The 23998-nt window shown below is 41.0% G+C and overlaps 1 protein-coding gene across 1 annotated transcript in view; it reads right to left on the reverse strand.

The window, feature by feature from the left end:
• Nucleotides 1-2991: 2991 nt before the first annotated feature.
• GRK5 (G protein-coupled receptor kinase 5) overlaps nucleotides 2992-23998 on the reverse strand; it is a 199364-nt gene continuing 178357 nt past the window's right edge. Inside the window, exons 12-16 of the mRNA XM_066619362.1 lie at nucleotides 23501-23709; nucleotides 19975-20112; nucleotides 16448-16585; nucleotides 11091-11222; nucleotides 2992-9282 (exon numbers count right to left, since the gene is read on the reverse strand). Coding sequence (XP_066475459.1) covers nucleotides 9184-9282; nucleotides 11091-11222; nucleotides 16448-16585; nucleotides 19975-20112; nucleotides 23501-23709 — 716 coding nt within the window. The 3' untranslated portion in view covers nucleotides 2992-9183. The remainder of the gene's footprint in view (nucleotides 9283-11090; nucleotides 11223-16447; nucleotides 16586-19974; nucleotides 20113-23500; nucleotides 23710-23998) is intronic.

Genomic DNA, 23998 nt, shown 5'->3' on the forward strand with positions numbered 1-23998 from the left:
GGAGGGGGAGGGGAACTGTGGCATTTGAGTACAATATTGTCAAAAAGTCACTCTCATGAATTTGTCCATGCCACTACAGCCCCTCAAACCACTCAAAAAGCAGTTTCTAGAAGTCAGGAGACATCCCATAGATGCTGTCAGACATGGCAGAATCCTGAGTATGTATGAAAAATGGCAGAACCCTGAGTGTGTATGAAAATGCTTTTGCGTGTAGGAGGGGCTCTTGGAACTTCCCTGAGTTTGGGACTGTAATTTGTATAGGGCCTCTTTTGGGTAGTTGCAGAGAATAACATAGATGCTACCACAGGGTAGCACTCTTAGGCAGGGCCGCTGAGAGCTGGCATTGGGCCTGGGGCAAAATGCCCAACTGGGCCTCCCCTTCATAAATTTTCCTACAAAATACATGTTACTACATTTTTTAAACAAGTTTCTAACTGACAGTTTTAACTTAGCATTTAAGACTGAAACTACTGTAAATGAAAACATGCATTAGAACAGGGGTGCTCACGCTTTTTTGGCTCGAGAGCTACTTTGAAACCCAGCAAGGCCCGGAGATCTACCAGAGTTTTTTTTACAATGTTCGCGCCATCATAACATATAACGTTTATGTGTACAATGTATGTTGGTGTACCTTGAGCCCCACTGAGTATAACAGGACTTACTCCTGAGTAGACATGGATTAGGCTGTGAGGCTGCAATCCTAGCCACACTTACCTGGGAGTAAGCCCCATTGAGGACAATGGGCCTTACTCCCAGCGTTTCCTCCCAGAGGCACCTGAAGGGGGGGTGGCATTCTGCGATCTACTCATTTTGCCTCGCGATCTACTGGTAGATCGCGATCCACCTATTGAGCACCCCTGCATTAGAATGTTCCTTACTTTGTGTATTACTTCTGTGTTTCTTTTCTTCTACCTCAGCAAAGTCCTCATTGTCTTTTTCTTCTTCTAACAATGAGGTGGCATCCAAGGATTGGCTTTCACTATCTCCCCCATTACTATGTGATAATTTTGAAACAAAGCCCAGGTGAAAACTTGTCTGGCTTTTTATTTTTATTTTTTTCCTTCTTTTTTCTTTTCTGTACTCCAGACATAAATTTGTACTCTACTTTAAACAATGCCAAAAAAAATGTAGATTTAATCCAATGCCATGTAGATACACACTAAACTAGATGGGGTGGAGCTTACTATTGGGGCCTGGGAATTCTGTGACCTACTAGTACAGCCTAGTGGTTCTGGTCTGAAGGTGTATGTTTTCCATGTGTGAACTGTACTAATACATGTTGGTGCTTAAGGAGAAGACCTGGGTGGCATTTCTACTACAGCTTTAATTCACTTTCAGTGCACGTCTATTTTACCAAAGCATTGTGGGGGGATGAAGTGTAGTTTGTTAAGGCAGCATTTTTCAAACTGAGGGTCAGGACTAGCCAGTTTCAAGTGGGTCATGTAGCACATATCTCAGCTGCCACTGAAAATTCAGAGCTGCTGGGGAGGGTGGGCTCCCGGTGGGAGAGGCATGGTGCTTTGCCCTGAATAGGTGGGAAGATGGGATGCCGGAAAGGAGGGAAGGCTGTGTGGTTTGAGAAGGATCAACATCTGTTCTGCTTTGACTTCCAAGCTGGAATGTTTGAATTCCGAGCCATGGAAAGTAACAGCACGAGCACGCTGTGTAATGGGACCTTTGGCTGATTGTGCATTAGGTTTAAAGCCTAAATTGATTTCACATCCAACCATGACATCACTTCCAGGTTAATGACATCAATTTCAGAGGGTGCTGACAGATTGTCATTCTAAAAAGTGGGTTCTGGTGCTAAAAAGTTTGAGAACCACTGTGTTAAGGAATCTGAGGGCTGTTAGAGCTATTCTTAACCAGCTAGTCTCCAGAATGCATTAGGACATGGGTCACCAAACCCTGGCCTGGGTGCCAGATGTGGCCTGCAGCCAGCCTCTTGTCCCCTGAAAGCCTCTGGCCCACTTGGCCGAACGTGACTGGAACTGTGCTCTGGTTGCATCTGGAGGGTGTTTTAAGGGAGTTTCAATGAATGAGCCCATTCATTCATTCATTCGCTCATCTAAGTTCCATCTCTAATTTATTTATATAAATTTTATATTCAATTTTTTTTCCGGCCCTCAACACCGTGCCAGACATTTGATACGGCCCTTTGGCCAAAATGTTTGGAGACTCCTGCATTGGGGTAAAAGAAGTGCATTGAAAGCTGTAGTGGAAACACAGCCCTGGATAGACTGAGATTGAGGTACCCGCATTTATTATGTAATAAATTTGCTGTCTGCATTGCCTGTTGGGTCCACAGCGCGAATTGGACCCAACCAGTAACCAGTAGCCACTGAGTCAGCAGCCACACTCCCCTATCTTGCTAGCAAGTGAACACCACAGTGTGCAACACCTCTCTTCTCCCTGCCCTACCGCATCCTTTTTTCCTGTCCCTCCTCTGTTGAACACATGAAGAAAGGAAGGCAGTGTGACTACTTACCTGTCTTCTGGCTATCTTCACCTGCTGCTGACTGAGGTAAGATGCAGGTCCACCCAGAGAGGAAGGAGCCTTCTTGGAGCCACCTGGTGGAGAGCTGCCTCAAGCCTGGAGCTAGTCCTGGGCAGCATGCATCCTGGGGAGCTTCTTTGCCCTCAGTCGGCATGATCTAAGCAAGTTTTAAGACTTAAAACTAGCCAACATCAGTGGAGAGATTTAAAGTAAATTTTAACTCTCCTGCTGAAATCAGTGAAACTTGTTTCACTAGAAATCCATGCAACAATTTACTTCCAGAACAATGGAACTGGATTTGGCCAGTTGCTTTGACAGTGCCATTTCCAAAGGTTTAGTTGGGACTAGGATCACACTCATTTATGAAGACGTAACAGAGAGGAGGAACCAGAGGGAACAGGGAGTAAAATAAATACTTTGCGTATACTTAAATAAAGGAATTTATTTTTTCTAAAAAAAAAAATCCCAAAACAAATTGGAAAACAAGTGGTTTGATCTAGATACAGCAGCACTGCGATATTATCAGACGTGTACGAAGAATTCAAGCAGCCAGAAAACACAGAAGCCATTATTGTCAGTAACAACCTCAAAAGGAAAACAATTTCCATTCAAACAATGTAAGAAACTCCCTGAAAATTAAAACAAAATGAAAAACCCTTTGGATACTAGAATCATTATTTTTAATAATATTTTACAATACCAACAGCCACTAATTCTTGTAATTGAGAACATTTGGTTCCATTTATTATAAACGTATAATCTGTTGCCTAACTTATGAAAAAGTTTATTGTTTGAGAAGTGCCTGTTTCTTTTACAGAGACTACAGTATGAGAAATGCATTGAAACATTGACTCATGAATATGCTTTTTAAATTGGATTCATAATGCGAATTAGCAAATGTGAATCTTTTAAAAGTCAGTGATAAAGCTAGTCCTAATATGGATCTCCATCTAACGATTTAATTAATAGTCAGTTACGGTCAAGTACATCATGGGGTAATGAAATTTTAGTTGCTCAGAAATGCAACAGTGAATTTACATCCATTACCTCCTTGGCAGAGATGAAAAATTCAAGGATCTTTAAGACTTGTCCAGCTGCGGCATTAATAGAAAACATCCTTACTATCTTCATTTCTTGGTAACAATTTCTGTTGAAAAATAGAAAGTTTGGGATTCTTTCCAACACCTTTTGATCTTAAACATGTGGTGCTTGCATGCTGAAGAATATAACGATCCTGTTTTAAATCAATTTGTGTGATGTAGCTAGAAATTTTTACCCAGGGTCCCAACCCAGCAAAGACAACTTTTGTGTGGAAACACAAGTCCATCGTGCTCCACTGCATTCAGTCCTGAATGTACAAAAGAGTGATGTGGGAGAGTCAACCCCCACATCCAGCACCAGGAAAGGTATGTGATCATGTTGCTCATGGTTTTCTAACAGCACAGGTACATTTCACTGAGGGATAGAAAGATTGGGGTGGCATCTTGGAACCTTAAACATTTGATACTCTGCATCACAAATATGCTGAGGAATACTCTTAATGAGAGGGGAAGAAATTCAGCGCCTGCTTCCCTCCTTCCCCACTCCCACACAAATTATCAGAGCTTATAAGACAGCATCAATTAACTGTTCAACTGCAGGAGGAGGGGAAAAGCCCTTCACATCATTCTGCATGCAACTAACAGCATCTTCCTATGTGTAGTGATTTCTGGATCAAGACAATGGATTTATCTGCCTAAGGGTGCAATCCTAACCCCTTATGTCAGTGCTTTCCAGCACTGGCATAGCAGTGCCAATGGGACGTGTGCTGCATCCTGCAGTTTGGTGTCACTCACAGAGGCCTCCTCAAAGTAAGGGAATATTTGTTCCCTTACCTGAGAGCTGCATTGCCCTTATGTCAGTGCTGGAAAGCTCTGACATAAGGGTTTAGGATTGCACCCTAAGCCATCAGAATAAATATGGGCAGATACCATTCTCATTCTGTCCACTATACCTGCTGGTTTTAATACTAAAAAGGGAAAATGCTCAGAGCTACTGCTGCTACAATCCCAACAACTTTTGAGTAGTCACTGTATTAGCAGGAACTGTGAAATGCAAAGCTCAGTTCTGGTGTTACATCAATGAGTTAATTCATTGAAGTTCCACAACAAGTACAGTTCCAGATTCTACCAGATGCTTCAGCCGCATACTGTCATAAAAAAGAAGCAATGTTGATAGCTGGCAAATTTGGTCTCCATGGAGTTTAGATCAATCTTCTTGGCTTGGTGCCACAGAATCCCATGTTTTGTCACCTGACAGCTTCCATGCTTTTACTGCTAAGCAGAGATTGAATGCATAATCAATAATTATTATTTCATCAAAGATGGACAGAATTGAGAGTCAAGTGAAAGGACAACCCAGAGCTCCTGGATTCCTTTTATGAATGAGGAACAAACAGTAAACCTTGGATTCTAATTAAAGAAACAAGTGTTCCAGTTTAAGAATCACTTAATGGGTGCCAAGTTATGCTTTTCCATGTAGTTTTGTTTAAAAAACAAAAGTCAATACTGTGTCCAATACAGCTGTATTAAGTTGCATTCTTATTGCTGTAGCATGCAGGTGTTATAATTGTTTAAAAAAAACAATGCAAGGATGGGTAAAAGAACAGTGGAGGAAATGAGGGAAAATCCAGACTTTTGGGATGTTCTTGAAACGAAAGGATGCTTTAGTTCAGATCAGGTGAAGCAATTATAAAGAATTCTAAGTTATTTCTCCACCACACATCTTAGCTCTGTTCCTGTTAAAGCTAGGAGAGGTGGTCAAAATTTTATTCAGTCTCGCTTAATGCAGTTATGGAAAACCATCCAAATAAATGGGATGGTTGGGACATCTTGTTGAGTCGACAAGAAAATCTAGATGAGACCACTGAGTTAAAGTAGGGCAAAGTTCCTAGAGGAAAGCAAAGGCAAAGAGAGACAATACAGAGACAAGGTGGAGATGAAAGAGATCTTGATGGGCTCCAGGCTTTTGAGGGAACAAGAGAAAGAAGAACAACATCAGTAGCCTCATTGGGTGGTTTTGTAAATGTAATTTGTTGCATGTGCTAATTTTTCTCTTTCACATATCCCTGGAAATTAAACTGCTCTTACCTTTTGAATATCACCCATTTGCATCAGCTAAGGAAATAAAATTTGCTAATAATCCGAGTCAGTCACAGGAAACTAGAGTTGGTGACCCACTAAAAATTGCATGTTTAAAGTCATTTCCTGAAGATCTCTTGTGCAACATGACAAATCTGCCCTGGAGCAAGTGTCAAGAGTGATAAGCACTCAATTCGCCTATATTTATGATCATTTTAATTCACAGTGCAGACACTTATTGGAGAAGAAAGTCACTAGCTCAGCTGGTTGTGAAATTTGAAAACTATATATGAAAAAATTTGAAACCAATTATATTGTAGCTATGAAATATCCAGAGTAGCTGAACAACTGAGCTTATGTGAAGACGAAAAGAAGAATTTATGATTTGTCCTATCATATACTTGGGCTTCAACATATTTCTGATAACATTGTGGTTATGATAAAAGAACCTATACTTCTTAGCACTGCTACACTTGTCATAAACAACCCAGGCTCACTCTCCTATGAAGAAGTATTCTGTGTAAGGGTGAAACCAGACCATTTAGAAGGCATGGAGCTGGCAGTGACAATGGCAATCTAGCATTCAGTGATCCTCTAATATTTCAAGATGCACTCCATGTGCTCTCAGTAGTGCTACCTAGTAGTTTCCCTACAATCTGGAGCAGTTCTAACCCAGTTTTCATTCAAGCTCACTCCACACAAGTTAGATTAGACCAGGTCTAGCATCAATGAAAGATTCTTGTAAGCTTCACTCTAAAGACTCGTTGCAAACCAAGTGGTTCAATAAAACCCACGCTTACTCTGCATACTTTTGGCTTTTCTTAGATCTGATGCTCCCTTCCCTCTGTATCTCCACTGCATGTCCCAATGTCAGCACATGGTATATTTTCCTGCCTCCATTCTAGATCATTCGCGTCTGTTGCACATATGTATCCGCGGCTGTTGCACTATATGCCAGTGTCAGGACATGGGTTAGTACAGGCATGCACCACTTAACAACTGGTCGCTTAATGATGGACCGCATATATGATGGTGATCAAAGCACAATACAGATGCTCTTAATGAGACAAATACATCTTCTGTAGCCTGCAGCAGAGTGTCTGTTTACACAACAGAGAGGCTCTTAATGCAAAGAAGTTGCAATCTATCTCCAGTTGCAGACAGCTAGTGTCTGGCAGGGAGTGCCTGTTGACACAACAAAGGCAATAGATTGGACTGAATGCTTGCTTAATGACTTAACACATAACGGAGAACGGGATCGGAGAACACATCCTCATCGTTAAGTGGCACACACCTGTATTAATGTTACAGAAAGTGCAGGGAAGAACTTATGATAGGGCGCCATTTGAGCTATTAGCCTCCCAGTCTTTCAAAGCATTCAAATCTGTCATGGTGAAAAATGCAAAGAAGGTAAACCTGCAAACAGCTCTTCCAGATTTCACATATTTCCACATAGAAAGCATGTTACAATCCCAAATGATTACATCTTACAAACCTTTATACCCAGGGATGCCTCAACTTTCACACATAGAATGAGAAGCAATCCCAAGAAAAAGGGGTACATAAACCTCAAATAGAGATGATTTTGAAATTATCTCTGTCTTGGAATGTTTGAAATATTGTGCCCTTCTGCGGGTCTGAAATATATAACCTGTTATGCTAATCTGGCTAAAGTAATCTCTCTGAAACATTGTGTGGGAAGTAACCATTTTGTAGGTACTCTGATTTGAGATGGTAGAATTCTGTGACAAATGCTTATTTAATTTGACTCCACATGAAGTTATAGCTCTTAAAATTACGTGAACAGAGTTTTGTCCAGAAGATAAATGTAACTACTGCATCCTACTGCAAAAAGACTATTTAGGCTGCAATCTTACACACACTTATCTGGGAGAAAGTTCCATTAAACGCAATAGGACTTCCTTCTCAGTAGACATGGATAGATTGTTATTTGTTACAAATTTTATAAATAGGCCAATACAAGAAATTGTGTTGCGATTCATTCATTGTTATAGCCTAATGTCAAAAGTTTCAGCCACTCAATCAGAGTAAGGGAGAGTCCACACGAATCATACCTCTGGAACATAAAATGACCAAAAGTTCTGAAAAGAACTCATGAGCATGCTTTTCTGTTTGGCAAGGGTATGAAATATGAACACATTCTGTCTTTGAAGCTCTTGGAAAAATGGAGTTGAAATAAATACTGCATATTAAAAAGCAGCTGTTCAGAACTGAGTTTCATGGTCTGGGATTCTCTTCAGTTCTGCCACTTCATTACATTAGATGCAGGAGAAGCCAGAGCACAAGAAGCTGAATCTACAATAGAACGAATGGTGAAGAGAAACTGATGATACATCAACTGAAGCACTCGTCCCATGCATATTTTGCTCTTACCTCGCTTGACCTGCAGCAGAGAATGGAGAGTAGGTAGCAGCATGGGTGGTAAATCAGTGCAATGGGAACTGAGGAGTCAAAAGCACTTTAAAGTGTGCAACCAAATCCCTTCCCAATGGCCTGTGCAAACCCGCCCTATATTGAAACCATCATTTTAGAGACAAAACTAACCTCTCAGTATCTTCTTGATGACAGCAGTAAAAGTTGAGCTTCACATGTGAAAAAACAGACAACTACCTGTCTTTCTGTGTCTGCAATCACAAGCATTTGTAGTTCTGCTCCTTACCGATAATAACAAACACTGGAGACTAGTGGGAGGGGAGGGAAGAGGAGGAAATCAAACAGGGTTGACTTTTCAGCAACAGACATTAAAAGAATGACCTAACTACCAAAAGTGCAAATAGCAACAATGTTGGTCCCATGACGTTCTGAACCTCAGACATAGCGTATCAGCCTCTTCAGAAATAGTGAACTTGGGTCTGAGTTTGCATTAAATGCAAGACTTTCAGCAAAAAAGAGGGAAAACACTAGTCTGCAGTGTTGCTGTAAACCAAAGTAGACCAATGAAAAAGGATGAAGTATGCCATTAAAAAATTCGTATCAACAGAACTAATGTGAAAAAATGAACCATGTGAATAATTTTATACATTTGTCAATAAAATAAAATAAAATCTCATTTCAAAGCTCTGGAAGTCTTGAGTCACTTTTTCTCTTTAAAAAAAAGTCTTAAAACACATGGCTTTACAAGCTGCTGCTCAGAAAATATACATCCCCAAGTCCGACTTTCATTAAATACAAATGTACAAAATGTAAACTGAGACAATAGAGAAATTTACAAAAACTTTTCTTTAAAAATAATGACAAAATTCAGTTCTAGTTATGATGCTATTTTAAATACGTGCAAGTTGTCAGACTCCAATTTCTATTGCAATGTCCTACAGAGACAACGTTGAGTTGTGAGACCTCGAGTGCCACCTCCAAAAACAGACCTGAGAGGAAATTTCTTCATAAAATGGGAGGCTCCACTGGAAGGAACAGAGTGGGGAAAAACATCTCCCTCAGTAGGAGATTGTTGATCTTCTAGCTCAACAGCAGGTGCTCTTTCATCCTTGAAGCTCCATACATCATTTGTGGAAGGGTGTGACATGTGGGTTCACAATAGCCATGGAAGAACTAGCTGCTCCCAGTGGAGTTTGAATTTACATGGTTGGAATTTATGTGATGGTTTAAATTGGCCTTTGAATTGGGAGAACTCTTGGAATTATTCTGGTGCTGAAGGAGTTAAAAAGATAATTTAACACATTAGAATTCAAAAGCACTTCATATCTAAACACATTTGTCTTGCATTTCTAGAACGGAACTAGATCTCCATCCATGGCTGGCCTTAGGGCAGTTTGACCAATTTGGCCAAATTGGGCCCCATGCCTGGAGGTGCCTCACACAGTGAGCAGAATGCCAGCAGCTGCAGTTATCTCACTCTGTAGATGACACTCCAGCATGGCATCGTCCATGCTGAGGAATCAAAAGAAGAGCGCAGCAAGCGGAGCATTGCTGCTGGATGGCCCTGCCTCTCACCTGCCTTTGGGTCCGATTGGCTTGAAATCACCCCCCCCACCAGAAGTAGTTGGCGGTGTTGCTGCTGCCAGATGTCTTGCCACTCATCCAGGTGAGTAGAGGGCCACATGGAGATGGGGGGTCATGGAGATGGGGGGTCATGGAGGTGCAGCTCTAAGGCCAGCCCTGTCTCTACCTAAATTGATCTGCAAGAATTACTGTTGACCTGGGTCCAAATCAAATTTCCAACCATATAGCCTAAGAAAACACATCTTTTTTAGTAGAAAAGGGGAAGTGTAGCCAATTTTAAATGCATATTCATCTTTTGAAGACGCTCATAGCTCTTCTTAGAGCAATCCACTTTATAAGTTCCTGGGTTAACAATGATCCTCAAGTAGTATCTTCAGCAAGTTGCATCAATGCACTAGGTTCAGAAATGTAAGAAGTGTCCTTGGAGCCTGCTCCAGTGATGGAACTCCTTCTATCTGCATGGTTATCAACATTCAAGAATAAGTTCCCTTTTGGAACTGTTGTAATGCCTGTTTCACATGATTTCTGGGGCTCACGGTAAATTGAGGAAAGGCTGTGAAAATGTTATTAAGCATCTTCAGTTTTGTTAAGTTTTAAAAAATCATCTGCTCTGAGTCTTTGGGACAAAATGGGCTATAAATATCAAGAAATGATACAATCCCTGGGGCAGAAATGCAAGAAATGCTGCTATAGCATCTCCCACCTTGAATGCTTCCCGTTTCTGTTCCTTTTGTCCAGCTTTTTTCCAGCTGAGAATGCTAATGTGCTTGTTCTTGGCCTCTGTTCTACATTTGCCTCATTGCTAAACCCCTCTAAGACCCCAATGTAGGATATAGCACTATGTCATAATCAAGGCATCTTATCCTCAGTATGAATGATTCTCTAAGCTCTGTTGCCCATAGATTTTGTCATTGGCTTGATATTTATTTGGATTGATTGAGCAGGATTAAGGATCATGATGTTATTCTTCAGTGAACTTGAGGAATATGGATTATTTGCCAAAAATGAGGAGGTTCGCCTATTGATCACTCTTAGGGATGTGCGATGTACATGAGACCTTGAAAAACAGCAACAATTCAATGAACTGAAAAAACATTTTCTATAGTTCAGAACAATGGGTTCTTTCTAAGTGAAAGTGTGTGGGTGACAAACAAGCTAAAAAATCAATAGATTCCTGCCAGTTCTTGTCTGCTAAATAGACTTATGCAGAACTATTTAGCTTATAGTTTTGCAGAGCGTAGAGTCGCACATTATTGTAGAGTGGCACATGGGGAGAAAATGCACCACTCTACAATGATGTGAAATTTCATCAAAATTAGATAGCATTTCCAAATGTAATTCTTACATTATCACAGGTACTGCTATATGTTTAAAAAATGCATTTCCTGCTATCAGAAACAGTGCTTAGATCAAAAGCAATTGCATATTCATATTTTACAAGAAAACCTATTTGCATATAGAATGGCTATTACCCATGTAACAATAGAAGCTCTTACCTGACGTTTAAATATTCTGTGTAGCAAGCCTTTCTTGGGCGGTTCCGGTGGGTAGCTTTTGTTAAGGTCTGGTGAGATAGTACCATTTGGTCCAAACACATTTAGTTCTTTAAAACACTCTGTTTCTATCATCTAGCAAAATGAAAAAGAAAAAAAAGTAGCCTGTATATATTTTGCCCAGAAGCTTCAAATCTTGAACATGCCATGCAAAGACAACAATGCAGTCTTTGTTCCAAGGAATACAGTATTAAAATGATAAAGACAGTGCGTGTAGTGAAGACAAAGTGACCTGCTTACTGCCCACTTATCTGAATATTATCAGCAATCATTTTGCAGTGGCTGTTGCACCGCACCAAGAATTTTTAAGGCAAGTAGTGATCCTCAATCTTTCTTTTATTTAAGGGACTGATCAAGCCATATAACATTCTTCAGATGAAATCTTCCTTGCATGCAGTAAGTGTGAGTGGGAGGAACAAGACTCTATCCCCTTGGCCACTTTCCCTGATGCCACCTGTCCTTGGCCACCCCCCAATGCCACTCGTCCACCATATCCCATGTGAGTGAAAATCCAGGAAAAGCAACATTCCTATTCCTACTCCAATGGTATACAAGGGTCCCATCCTTTTGTTTTCTCATGGAAGCCTAACATACCACTTGCTTCCCTCTCCCTCTGTTTACCATTTACCGTATTTCATGAGAACAGAATGTTCATCATTGGACCAGTCCCAATGTTATATTTTCCGGAATATGTTCAACATTACACCTGATTCTCTTTTAATTCTACACATGCTTCCTGTCTAAGTGGTAGAAATCATAACTGCTGATAGGAGCAGAGGTTGTTTACTCTCAGATAAAGGGAAGAAAACAGTTGCCCACTAGGAAGCTCATTCATGTCTATTTTCTGGCTGTCCCCACCCTTTTCTATCCCCCATCGCCATCCTTGCCTCACCCTGTTTCACACCTCCCCTTTGGGAAAGGGCCAAAAAGAAACTTTGTATCTCCTGATAAGATTCCTCTTGGTGGCCCTGGTGTCACACTAACATAGACCACCTCCTTTGATTACATGTGTAATCTGGTAGTCATGGTCTGTTTGTGCAGTACATTATCTTTGTATACACCATTCTGTGAACAACAACTTCCAAGGCTGAACATACTCTGTGCCAAACTGGGTTTAACCACATTCCCTTTTCCTGCCTCCCACTTATTTTGCTGTTGCTGATCTCCTCCCCCCCCCCCGCCCCAAGAATTTGTTTTGTAATGTTGAAAGGGGTGGGAAGGAGGAATTAGTTTATGAGAAGGGGCAGTGGGGTAAGGAGGTAGGCTGCTCAAGTGACATTTTAAGGCTATTTTGAAAATTGAATAAAGCTTAATTAAAAAATAAACCGGACTGCAGTGGAACTCACATGAGAATAACTGTCCACAGAATGGCCACCATTTTAGAACTAACATCATGTCCTGGAAACAAACACTACAAATAATTTCTTCAAGACAACAACACCACCCAACGAAGGGAAAACTAATTTGATGGCCATGAGGCCAACAATAGTAGACTTGATAGCTTATGGAAGGATCTCAGTGTTCTAGCAAACAAGGCAGTACAGTTAAAAATATTGCCATTTTTACAGGCTCCCATGACGTATTGTCAGTACAGTAACAAATCAATACAATGTGAAAAGAATTTGCCACCATGCTCCCATATAACGGAAAACAAGTTTTATGAGAACAAAAAGCTCACAGCTGAATCCTGAACTACTGCAACAGGAAAAAAAAACACATCTAATTGAACTCAAAAGTGGAATTTCGATCTTGAAGTCCTGCAATTTGTCTCTGTTTTCTCATGGAACCAATTAAATCGACTTCCTGTCCTATAGCAAATCCCATGATGGAGGACAATATGCTTTATAACAGACAACAAAGTCCATAATCTGCATATCCCAAAATTATGCTCTACCAATTGACAACATCATGGTGATGATGTATAAAAAAGACCTGGATTTCACTATCCTGGCATTCAGGTTTGTATCCTTGTTTAACTGCTTCAGCTCATAGAATAGTTTCTTGCATGCACTAGGTTTGATTTCATACTGGCATGGTGCTCCCATGCAAGCAGGCCACCTACGAAGATGAAATGCCACAGTTGCAGGGTGTCTCAAAAATACTATACACACATTTTACTGAGTTCTAATTCATACATATGTCATTGTAGAAAACCTGCAACACACAAACATCCAAAAGAAGCAACTGAAGAGATGTGTGGAATTGTCACAGCACACATGATGGAGGATGTCTGCAGATCCCTTAATCAACAATGTCAGCAGTGTATATCATTTCAAGGGTCTAACTCAGGGGTGTCAAACACAAGGCCCAGGGGCCGGATGCGGCCCGCAGAAGCTTTTTATCTGGCTCTCAGGCTCTCAGTTGCTGAGCAATGCTGAGGTGACACTGCTGAAAGGGTGGCTCACATGATAATTGGGCTCTCCCACATCTTGAAATAAGATCAAGATTTGTGTATTTTCTCTCCTGTCATTAGCAGCTAATTAGTTCCTACATGAGAACAGAGTGTTTATTTCTGGTTTTAACCTATTTAATGATGTCACTTCCTGTGTAATGACATCACCTCCAGCCCTCAGCAGGCATCATGAATGCTTTTCAGCCCTCTGTATGACACGAGTTTGATACCCCTGGTCTAACTCATTAACTAAGGATGCAATCCTATCCACACTTTCCTGGGAGTAAGCCCCACTGAACTCAATGAAGCTTACTTCTGAGTAGACATGCGTAGGATTGGGCTGCAAATTGATTAATTAATTCATTAATTCATTACTATTATTATTATCAACAGTAATTATATACCAATTTTCAACAAAAAAGTTCACAAAATGGTTTACAGACCAAATCAAAAAATTAAATGGCTGTCCAAAAAGAGTTGACAATCTAAAAAGATGCAGAAGAACAGCAGTAAACAGCCACTAGAAAAGACACTGTGCTTGGGTGAATTTGTTAATATAATAATAATAATAATAATAATAATAATAATAGTATTTATATATTTATATACCACCTTTCTGGTCATCAGATTATTCCTCTGACTTTCTTCAAAGTAGTTCACATAGGCAGGCTATCTCTAAAACCCTGAGGGGATTTTTACAATAACAGAAAGGTTCTATCTTTCAAGATGGATCTTGAACACAACATTTCAGATGGATCTTTCACGGTCTGGTATCACTTCTGGCTCCCATTTGCCTCCCACACTGGCTGGCAAGCAACTCCTTCATCTCTCACTTGAAGGGCAACCAAGACACTTCTTCGTTCACACCAAAGAGCAGGTGGAATAACTCAGCTCAGTTTGTCAGTTGCTTCAAGGTGTCACCATTCGTGGAGATGCCGGTGGCCTCGAACCAGCAACTTTCAGAGGTTATCTTCGGGCTAACAGAGGCTGTACACTCTGGACCGCCCATTAACTAATTAATTAATTAACTGGTTCAAACAACTGCTTTTGTGTACACCATATGCAGTATATGTGTGAATTATAGTATGTGTGTGAATTATAGCATAATAAATTTGACACTATAAAGATGATATACATTTTCTTGAGATGCTCTGTATATTCTGCAGAAACACTTAAGAGTAAAATTAGTAATAAATTAAAAACAAACAACCAGCAGCTTTTTCCCTGGTGCTCTTAATTGGGAAACCTAACTAAAGATAGATTTTGTAGCCATCTTTACTCATGTTCCCTGTAGGATGAGGAACATATAGTTGGAAAATTAACACTGTATGCATGGTCAAAGCAGCTCTTAGATAAAGGGCATGTTAATGTTGGGGCACTTTCAGTGGGGGTGGGGGGGACAGAGTGAAAGGATACAGTGGCACTTTCCAACATATTTGTGACTTCACAGCCAGGACAGAGAATAATCATAATCTGTATCCGTGAAATGCTCAGTTTGAAATACTGCCCACTTGGGGGCAGGAATTTTTCTCTTAAACATTAGTCTAGATTAGTGTGTGGCTAAAGAGCAAGAGCCTCCTAGACACATCCTGCTCAGAAGCACCAGGCTCATTCTATCCATGCTCCATATCAGGGTTTCCCAAATTATTGGTGGGTCACGAGCACATGCCAAGTGGGTCACAACCAGGGCCCTCCCACCTACTCTTGCATCGTTTGGCTCCAAGTCAGAACCATTTTGGAGGCACAGGGAGGCCCCAGAGACCACACTGAGGCCTGCAGAGGTCTGTAGAGTGGGTCGCCAGACCAGTGTGATTCAGAAGAGGCCTCTGGGACCTCCCTGGCACCACCAGGACCATTTACTTATTTATTTGATTTGTATTCCACCTTCCTCCCCGAAGGGCACCCAAGGTGGCCAGATCAGTCAGATGAGGTGGGTCACAGGGTGGAAAAGACTGGGGACCACTGCTATTCTAACGATTCCTCCACAGGTGATTCTTGAAGGTCTCTGAATTTTTCAGATCACCTGCTAAATGTCTCTCTCTTCTTTCCCATTGCTCTGGTCCCTGCTACCACATCTCACTACTGATAAGGTGTACAAGTATGCAAATCTATTTACGTATGGTAGCATTTAATAACAGTAGGTATGCACTTGTCTAGCATCATATGATGAAAAATGATAGAAGGACTTGGACACCTGCTGCTGAGAGTAGGTTTGGGCTCACCAACAATGGTGGATTGGCTAAAAATCTTTACGAGGAATTTGCACTGATGTGCAAAAATAAAAATGCAGCACAGACATGGTCTCCTTCCATTTGTACTGCCCCCCCCATCAGCCCTGGCTGAGAATAGCAGAAATGTGGGACAGTCTTGAGGTACTGGGACTATAGCTTACTTGCACAACACTTTAAAGGAGCTGTGCTGATGGAAGCAAGACAAAAAAGATTCAGTCATTAACTAGTCACTGGTACCAGGTTGAATAAGATCTAAAGAAAAATTCTTTCCTAACCACATACAGGGACATTAGCTCAAAACTGCAGATGAAAGCCACACAGATCCATCAGCAAAAGAATGTTGTCTTAGTTCTTCATTATACCTTTACTGTGATCCATTACCAGAAATGACCGTGACGGAGTCTTCATGATAAGTTAAAAATAAACCAAAATTGAGAAAGAAACACCTCCCTTCATTCTGATAAGACACTGGTGAAGTTGCACTCTTCAAATCTATACAGTTCAGTATTAAAACATCAGGCTTTTTCCTATAATGGCTGTCCTAGCGAGAGTAGTTCAAAGTCCAGGAAAGAAGACTATTCCAAGGTCCATTAGAGAACTTCAAAGATGCATTTGCTATTTATGGAAGTTTAAAAGCCTGGTAGTGCAGGCATTAAACTGATAAAAAAAGTCATTACCTCATTTTGCCATGGAATAGATACAGAGCCTGTGGAAAACTTGGAATAGAAATCATCATCTGTTTGGTCCAGGTTCACTCCCTTGACAGTTGAAAATTGTTCAATGTCCAACACATCTTTGCAGTACACTGCTCTTGGCTGCCCATGGAGAAAAGGAAAGAAGACAAAACAGTCTGAATATGTGGTGCAAGTGACAAGTGAGAATGCCTAAGGGTGACATTGAATTATTACACACTGTTCCTGCTTCTGACAGATGTAGCTATAATCCATATCTGCTTTAAGGACTAAAAGTATTTCTCAATTATTCAGCACAATTTCACTGATGAATGTGTTAACCGCAGTTTGGCAATGTAAACTTTAATTGATTTCCATCTGAGAAGATGTGTAATGAGCAGATTTGCATTCCATGATTCACAAAGTTCATTTATAGAGATTTTGTCAAATCAATAAATTGATTGATTTCAAGGACTTCTACTCTACCTTCCACACAAGACTTACGGCAGACAACAAATATGATATACTAACATGTAAAACAATGAATGAATGAAATAGATAAAAAGCAGATTAAAAAAAAAGCAATGAGCCAACAGTTTACAACATCAGTCAATCAATTTAAAAAAGGAGAATAGTCATAAAAGCCAGAGGGAAGCAGACTAAGGGCCCAATCCTGTCGAACTTTCCAGCACTGATGCAGCCACAATACAGCTCCAAGGTAAGGGAATAAATTGTCCCTTATCTTCAGGAGCTCTGTGACCGACCCACCCTGCAGGATGCAGCACGTGATCTGTTGAAATTGCTGCAATGGTGATGGGAATGTTAGATAGGATTGGGCCCTAACTGTGATTAAACCATAAGAATAAATAATGGTTAATGCTTGCCTCTGCAGACCAGTACTGAATGTGGAGAGAGCAGGGGTGTGGCCATAGCATAGTGCAGGGTTCTGTCTAGCTGGCATGTTGCCCCTCTATCCAGGTTCAGAATGAACAATGAAACAGGGCTACCAGGAACTACAGACTGATCCAAGAGCCACTAAAGGAAAAGCTTTCAGTACTACTTTACTATGGTTAAATGTTCCACACTGTAATCCAGATATGCGCCCATTAGCTATTTTCTATAGTATGTCAAAACCTCAGTGGATTTTAGGACCCACAAGAACTTGAAGGTTCTTGAACATGATTGGGAACTCAGGGAAGAAGTGAGTCATGAAACGCTGCCTGGTGGTTTGACAGTATATTTCATAAAAGAGAACGTGCCTCACCCACCTTAGTTGGTTAGTATTTCACGAAAGAGAAACTTGCAGTGTCACCGAGCTTTTCTGTGTGAATTAGTGACTGACAACTCTCTGGAGGGTCTTAAATGGGCTGTGTTTCATAAGTATGTGCTAGAAGCAGTTTGGTTCACCACTTATGGAAGTGGTTAAGGGGACAATAAAAAATAATTAGAAGTGTCCAATCCACAGGAACTTTTGAACAGTTATCAGTGAAATGCATGGAACCTGCACAAGTCCCTAATGGGTGGCACAAAAGAACTTAGAAGAATTTTAGAGGCACTTTTCAAATGAAATGAAATCTGAATCCAGGGACACTATCTCCATAGTTATTCAAAATCAAACATCTTAAGCACCATCAGAAATGTAGCTCTCTATTTGTAAAAGCCCAAAGAACTTTACAGTTCTGCAGATATCCTAACCACAGTAGAACATGACAGTGCCAATGTTTTCTTTTTTTGGAAAAAAGGAAAATGAGATTTTATTTTTAAAACAACGAAGTTAGGAAGAGAAAAAAAAAAAAAACCTGGACAATTTCAAGTGACCTGGCATTTCAGTAAGGGCCCAGAAAACCAGAAAGCTTGTTTTCTATATCAAGTGGAGCTTTGTGTCTGTTTCTCTCAAGTGGCAGCCTCGAGGCCTCATGTATAGCAATCCTCTTGGGGGTTCTAAAAGCTGTTTGGGGTATGAATGAGGATCTGCTATTAAAAGAAAAATAGCCAAAAGTCCCAGTGGTACATCGAACACAACTGTCTTGGCCTAGAATCTAAACACCAGAGGGCTTGTTGAAAAGAAAAGAAAAATTAGTTCAATTACAAGGTACGAATAAATTAGAAAATATATTAGCACTCAGATGCTAGTCTTCAGTGTTGACATGTTAAATAATTTTGTGGGCAAAACATTACACGTTTTACCACCATCAACACTGCTTTTGAGTTCAAGAGGGGAAAATAACCTTGCTTGGTTTTGATGAAGTATTATTCCCACTTTACATTTATGATTTGGTTCAGAAGCACACATATTGACTGAAATATACTTCTATTCATTCTATGGCATAGAGATGGAACAAAACCTAACCATAGTGATCTGTTCAAAGCAACTAGTCAAAAGTCAATTCATATGACAATTTCTGACAAAGTTCAGTCACTATATGGTATTTTTGTCCTTGAATTTCTGATGTGGTAGTGTCATGCTCTATCACAGGGTAATATCCTAACTCACCACACTGAAGAGATTAAAAACAAAACAAAACCAAACATTTGGATGAATCTCAGATGACATAAATTGTACAAATATACTGTAGCATTCCCAAAATCACTTCACCAAGGCATAGTTGCCCAGAAAAGACATGTTGCATTACAACACTACAGTCAGTTACTGGGTTCATATCAGTTAAACTTCACACAATGAATTCTGGGAATTCCATTTTGGAACTGAAACATCTGTTAAAGATCCTTAGCTAACCTCATAGAAACTACAATTCTGAAGAGTTCCCTGGGAACATAAGTTACACCTATCTGTACGTGTCTCTTGCGTGTCTGCCACATCAGAAATAATCTCCTGAAATAAGCCCTCAGCCTGTGACTGAACAGAGAGTTGTTGGTCCCAGGCATCCTAGATCAACATAACCCCACTTAACAACGCTGTCTCTCTTCATCTCTAAAAGAAAGTCTTCACGAGCAAGAGAAAACAAGCCACAGGTTAGAGAAGGGGTGCCCAAACCCCGGCCCTGGGGCCACTTGTGGCCCTTGAGGTCTCTCAATGCGGCCCTCAGAGAGCCCCCAGTCTCCAGTGAGCCTCTGGCCCCCTAGAGATTTGTTGGAGCCCACACTGGCCCGACACAACTGCTCTCAGCATGAGGGTGACTGTTTGACCTCTCGTGTGAGCTGTGGGATGAGGGCTCCGTCCACTGCTTGTTGTTTCACGTCTGTGATGCACCAGCAGATGCAAAGGAAAGGCCAGCCTTGCTTTGTGCAAGGCCTTTTATAGGTCTTGAGCTATTGCAAGACCTTCATTCATTCATTCATATAAGTTCATCTTTCATATATTCATTTATGTAAACTTATGTAAATTTAATCAAATTTTAAATGTAAATTAATTCTTCCCCCCCCGGCCCCCGACACAGTGTCAGAGAGCTGATGTGGCCCTCCTGCCAAAAACTTTGGACACCCCTGGGTTAGAGGACAATCTCAAGTAGCAGGCAGTGTATTGCTTTCAAGTTCCACTTCAATTCTGTGATTCTCTTTTAAGCATCACTTACATCAGGGACAAAAGGAGGGTCCAGCATTCCTGCTTCTAAGCGTTTGAAATTCATGCTCTTGAAAAATGGGTGCCTCTTTACTTCAGCTGCACCTTCCTCCTGACAACCCAGTCTCTGCTTCACATCTTTGGTCAGTAGCTGAAGAAGATAAAGAACACCATAAGAAAACTTTTAGATATTTACTATACAGTATATGCAATTAAAAGCTGCGATACCATACAGGGGTTTGAGAGTGTAACTAGGTTACATTTCACAGCTTTTCTGGCTCCACTGCCCTCAGGTGTCCTGCACCCTCAAATGCCTCCACGTCTCCACTGTTGCCTAAAATGCCTGGAACTCCTTCTCAGATTACCAATGTAATGCCTCCCTTCTTATTTCTTTCAAATTTCTCCTCAAAACCCACCTTTTCTATGAAGACTTTGGTGGAACTCCCTCATTCCTTTACCCTACTGCAATTAAATCTGAGTACATATTATTTCATCTGTATTATTTCATGAAATAATCACATATTCTGCTCCCATTTCCTTTTATGAGATTTGCTATAGTAGACATATAAATGGTGCTTTGCTCTCTTTAATAATTTTCTATCTAAAAACATACGGTCTTTAATACTGCTGAAGTATCTAAGTAGGAGATCCTGGTAAATAGAAAGATGAGCTGAGCTTTCTAAAAGAAGACCAGAATTTAAGTATAAAGCTCACAAACTATAAACAAAATATATCCAAAGTTAAGCCCTTTTTCATCCCACTGATTTTGATAGCACCTACTTAACTCATCCCCAATGAAATCAATGGGACAGAAAAGTACTTAACCTCAGTATATATATAAAAGTAGGATAATGGCTCACCCACTTATAACTCTTTGAGACTGTACTAACCCCTGAGCTGTTGATTCAATTGCCCTCTAGTCGTTTGACTATGCCAACTTCAGTGTTTTTAGTTTGTTTAGTCCAGTCCCTCAATGCTCATCAACACCTATGCACGTGATATGTTATATGGTATCTACCTATGAGACGATAAGCTGCGCCTGCTCAAATTCCCGCATCTACACAATTGTTAAAGGTCCAGGAACCCTAAAGCTAAAAGTTTGGCCACCCTGGTCTTCTGAATCAGGCCTGGCTATAGGGTAATTTGACCAATTGAGGCCCCAAGCTAGGCCAGTGGATTGTGACACTTGCCTGAGGTCTGGAAGATCACTTCCAGGCAGTGCTGCATCAATCCAGCAGAAGAGACGCTGCCTGAACCAAGTGAGCACTTGCAAAGCTTGAAAAGCATATGTGTCCTGTCTGGCCCCAGAGCCAGGGCTGGCATAAGAGTGATTTTTGGCTGAATTTGGCTGAATCAGGACCCGCGGCTGGAGGGGACCCATACTGGGGCTGCAAACAGAGTGTCCACAGCCGGCACCTCATTCTGTAGCTAACATTCCAGCATGAAATATTATGCTGAGGTGTCATTAGGAGAACATGGCAAGTGGAACATTGCTGCTGGCTGGCCCTCTCCCTACCCCTGCATCTGATTGGCTCAAAATTGGCCCCCTTGGAAGTAGTTGGGGGTGAAGTTATCTTGTCACTGCCACCTTCATCCGGGAGTCATGCTTTGCACAGGGCACCATCGGTCCTGGAATTGCCGCTGCTGCTCATTCTGGTGAGTGAGGGGCCCACAGCGGTAGGGGCCCCACAAAAATGTTTCGCATTGGGCCCCACAGCTCCTAAGGTTGGCCCTGTATTGTACAGTTATGCGTTGCTTAGTGACAGGGATGTGGATCAGCATCCCCGTCACCAAGCAAGGCTTGACACTATACAAAGCCTCTGAAGAAGAGGGGAAGCTGCAGTTCCCTCATCTCCAGAGGCTTTTCTGAGATTTGCAGAGGCAGTTGCAACCACTTGCTGCCTTTGCGAGGCTCGGAATGCCTGAATTGCGTGAAAGACATGCTTCTGGTCTCCCAAGCAAACTGGAAGTTGTGTCTCTTGTGTGATTTGGGCATTGCGCTGCCTCTGCGAGGCTCAGAAAAGCTTCCAGAAGTGAGGGAAGCAGAGCTCCCCTTGGCTTTGGAGACTTGGGGGGGGGGGATGTACAGGGACCAGCGGTGGCATTGCATATGCGGCCTGTTGCAGATTGGAGCGTCGCAAAGCAGTGCTCACTGCTCTGTATATCAGCAGTGTCAAACATAAGGCCTGTGGACTTGACACAGCTCTTTATCTGGCCCACATGATGACTCAGCTCTCCCAGCACTTTCCTTTCAGCAGTGCTTATTTCTGGTCATTGCCTGCTTAATTATGTCCCTGCTTAATGATGTCACTTCCAGCCCTCAGCAAGGACCATGAATGCTATTCAGCAACTGTATGAAATGAGTTTGACACCCCTGGTCTATAATATATGCCTTTGGCTGGGTGGGTTTTCAATTTATCCTCTTGAAGTTTAATTTTGAAAAACTACTAATGATAATTACACGTTCAAGTCTTAACAAGTTTAAATTAGCTTAGTCATCAGGTAATAACTTCAAGCTTCTTTGAAAAGTAAATATAAAGCAATTGAGAAATGAATTATGTTTGTAGATTTCAAAATGTCTTTAAGAAGAAAAGAATAAAAAGTCACATGTTGCATGTGAAGGAAAAATTATTCCACAGGCTACAATTCAGCTTCCTTTTGTCCATCAGAGGGCAGCAGCAGAAAAGTTAACAGCTAAGACACCGTAATCCTAAAATGTTTGTATGGGCTTGCAATTTATAAGTCATCTTTTAAAAAAATAAAAATGAAGGGATGCAATTGGGTCCATGCTCTACAACGCAGGAGGAAGTTCAGTGCAAATGGTTTTTAGTTCGCGTTCACTTATTATTTTTAAATATATTCTTCAACGTCAATAGACAAATGCTTATTTGCTCAAGACTCAGCAATGACTTGGCTAATCCTTCTGGAAAATTCTCCAGCTACACAGTTTCCAGGACTGGAAGAATGCAAACACAGGCACTGTTAAAGATATTATACACACACAGCACAACACTATAAAAATGGTAGGTGGTTATGTTGGTCCATTTAAAAAAAAAAAATCCAAAAAGTCACATTCTAGTAATACCTTTTTAAGGACAACTGAACAGATGTGTCTTTTTGGCTGGTCTAATTAAGTCCTTACAAGTTGGTAGCTTTCGGAACAAAATATATTAACCTAAACAACCAATCAGTGCAGTCTTCAACCTGTGACTGATATCCAGGCTCATGAGGCATAGATCACAGGGAGAATTCTGATGAATCAGACCTTTCTACCCAAGCATCTTGCTTCCTACAACTGCCCACCAGATGGCTCTAGAAAGTTCAGGGCATGGAAGCAAAGTGCACTGCACTCCCCAGCAATTGATTTTCAGTGGTATACTGTCTCTGAACAGGTCCTTTCATTACCAGCATGACTAACAGTCATTGTCAGACCTAAGCTTAACTCTGGATTATGCTTCCTTATTAAACCGTAATCATCTGCCCAATATCTTATGATAATCAATTTTGAATCCCAGCTCTCAGAAAGAAGAACCATTTACCATTTTACAGATAGACTTTGCTTCCTCAGAGAATTTATGGGAATACACCTCTTCAGTCTCCAAGACTCTCCTGTCCACCTCTTCTCGCTTCACTTTTTCTTTCCTTCCACGAAAGGGTGATTGTCCTGCAATCATTTCATAAATCAGGCAACCTAATCCCCAGTAGTCAGGGCTAAAAGTGTATCGCTGGTTATTCAAGACTTCTGGAGCTGGAAGAGAAAGAAAGAGAAGATCCAGGAAGAGGTTTTGGCATTTCTATATTGATCTTCTACATATTTATGACAATCCTCTCATGCAGTGTAAACAACAAATGTCTACTGCAGCAACATTCAAATATGGTGGGGAGAATTCAAATGAGCAATACCATATTTGTTTATATGTGGACAATGTTTGATAATCTGAATAAATAACGTAAGGTAGTATAATGTCATAAGGCAGTGTTACCCAAACTGTGAGGCGCAGCTCTTTAGGGAGGTGCCAGGAACTCAAAGGAGAGGG

Source organism: Tiliqua scincoides, chromosome 3 (genome assembly GCF_035046505.1).
Source record: "Tiliqua scincoides isolate rTilSci1 chromosome 3, rTilSci1.hap2, whole genome shotgun sequence".
Classification (NCBI taxonomy): Eukaryota; Metazoa; Chordata; class Lepidosauria; order Squamata; family Scincidae; genus Tiliqua; species Tiliqua scincoides.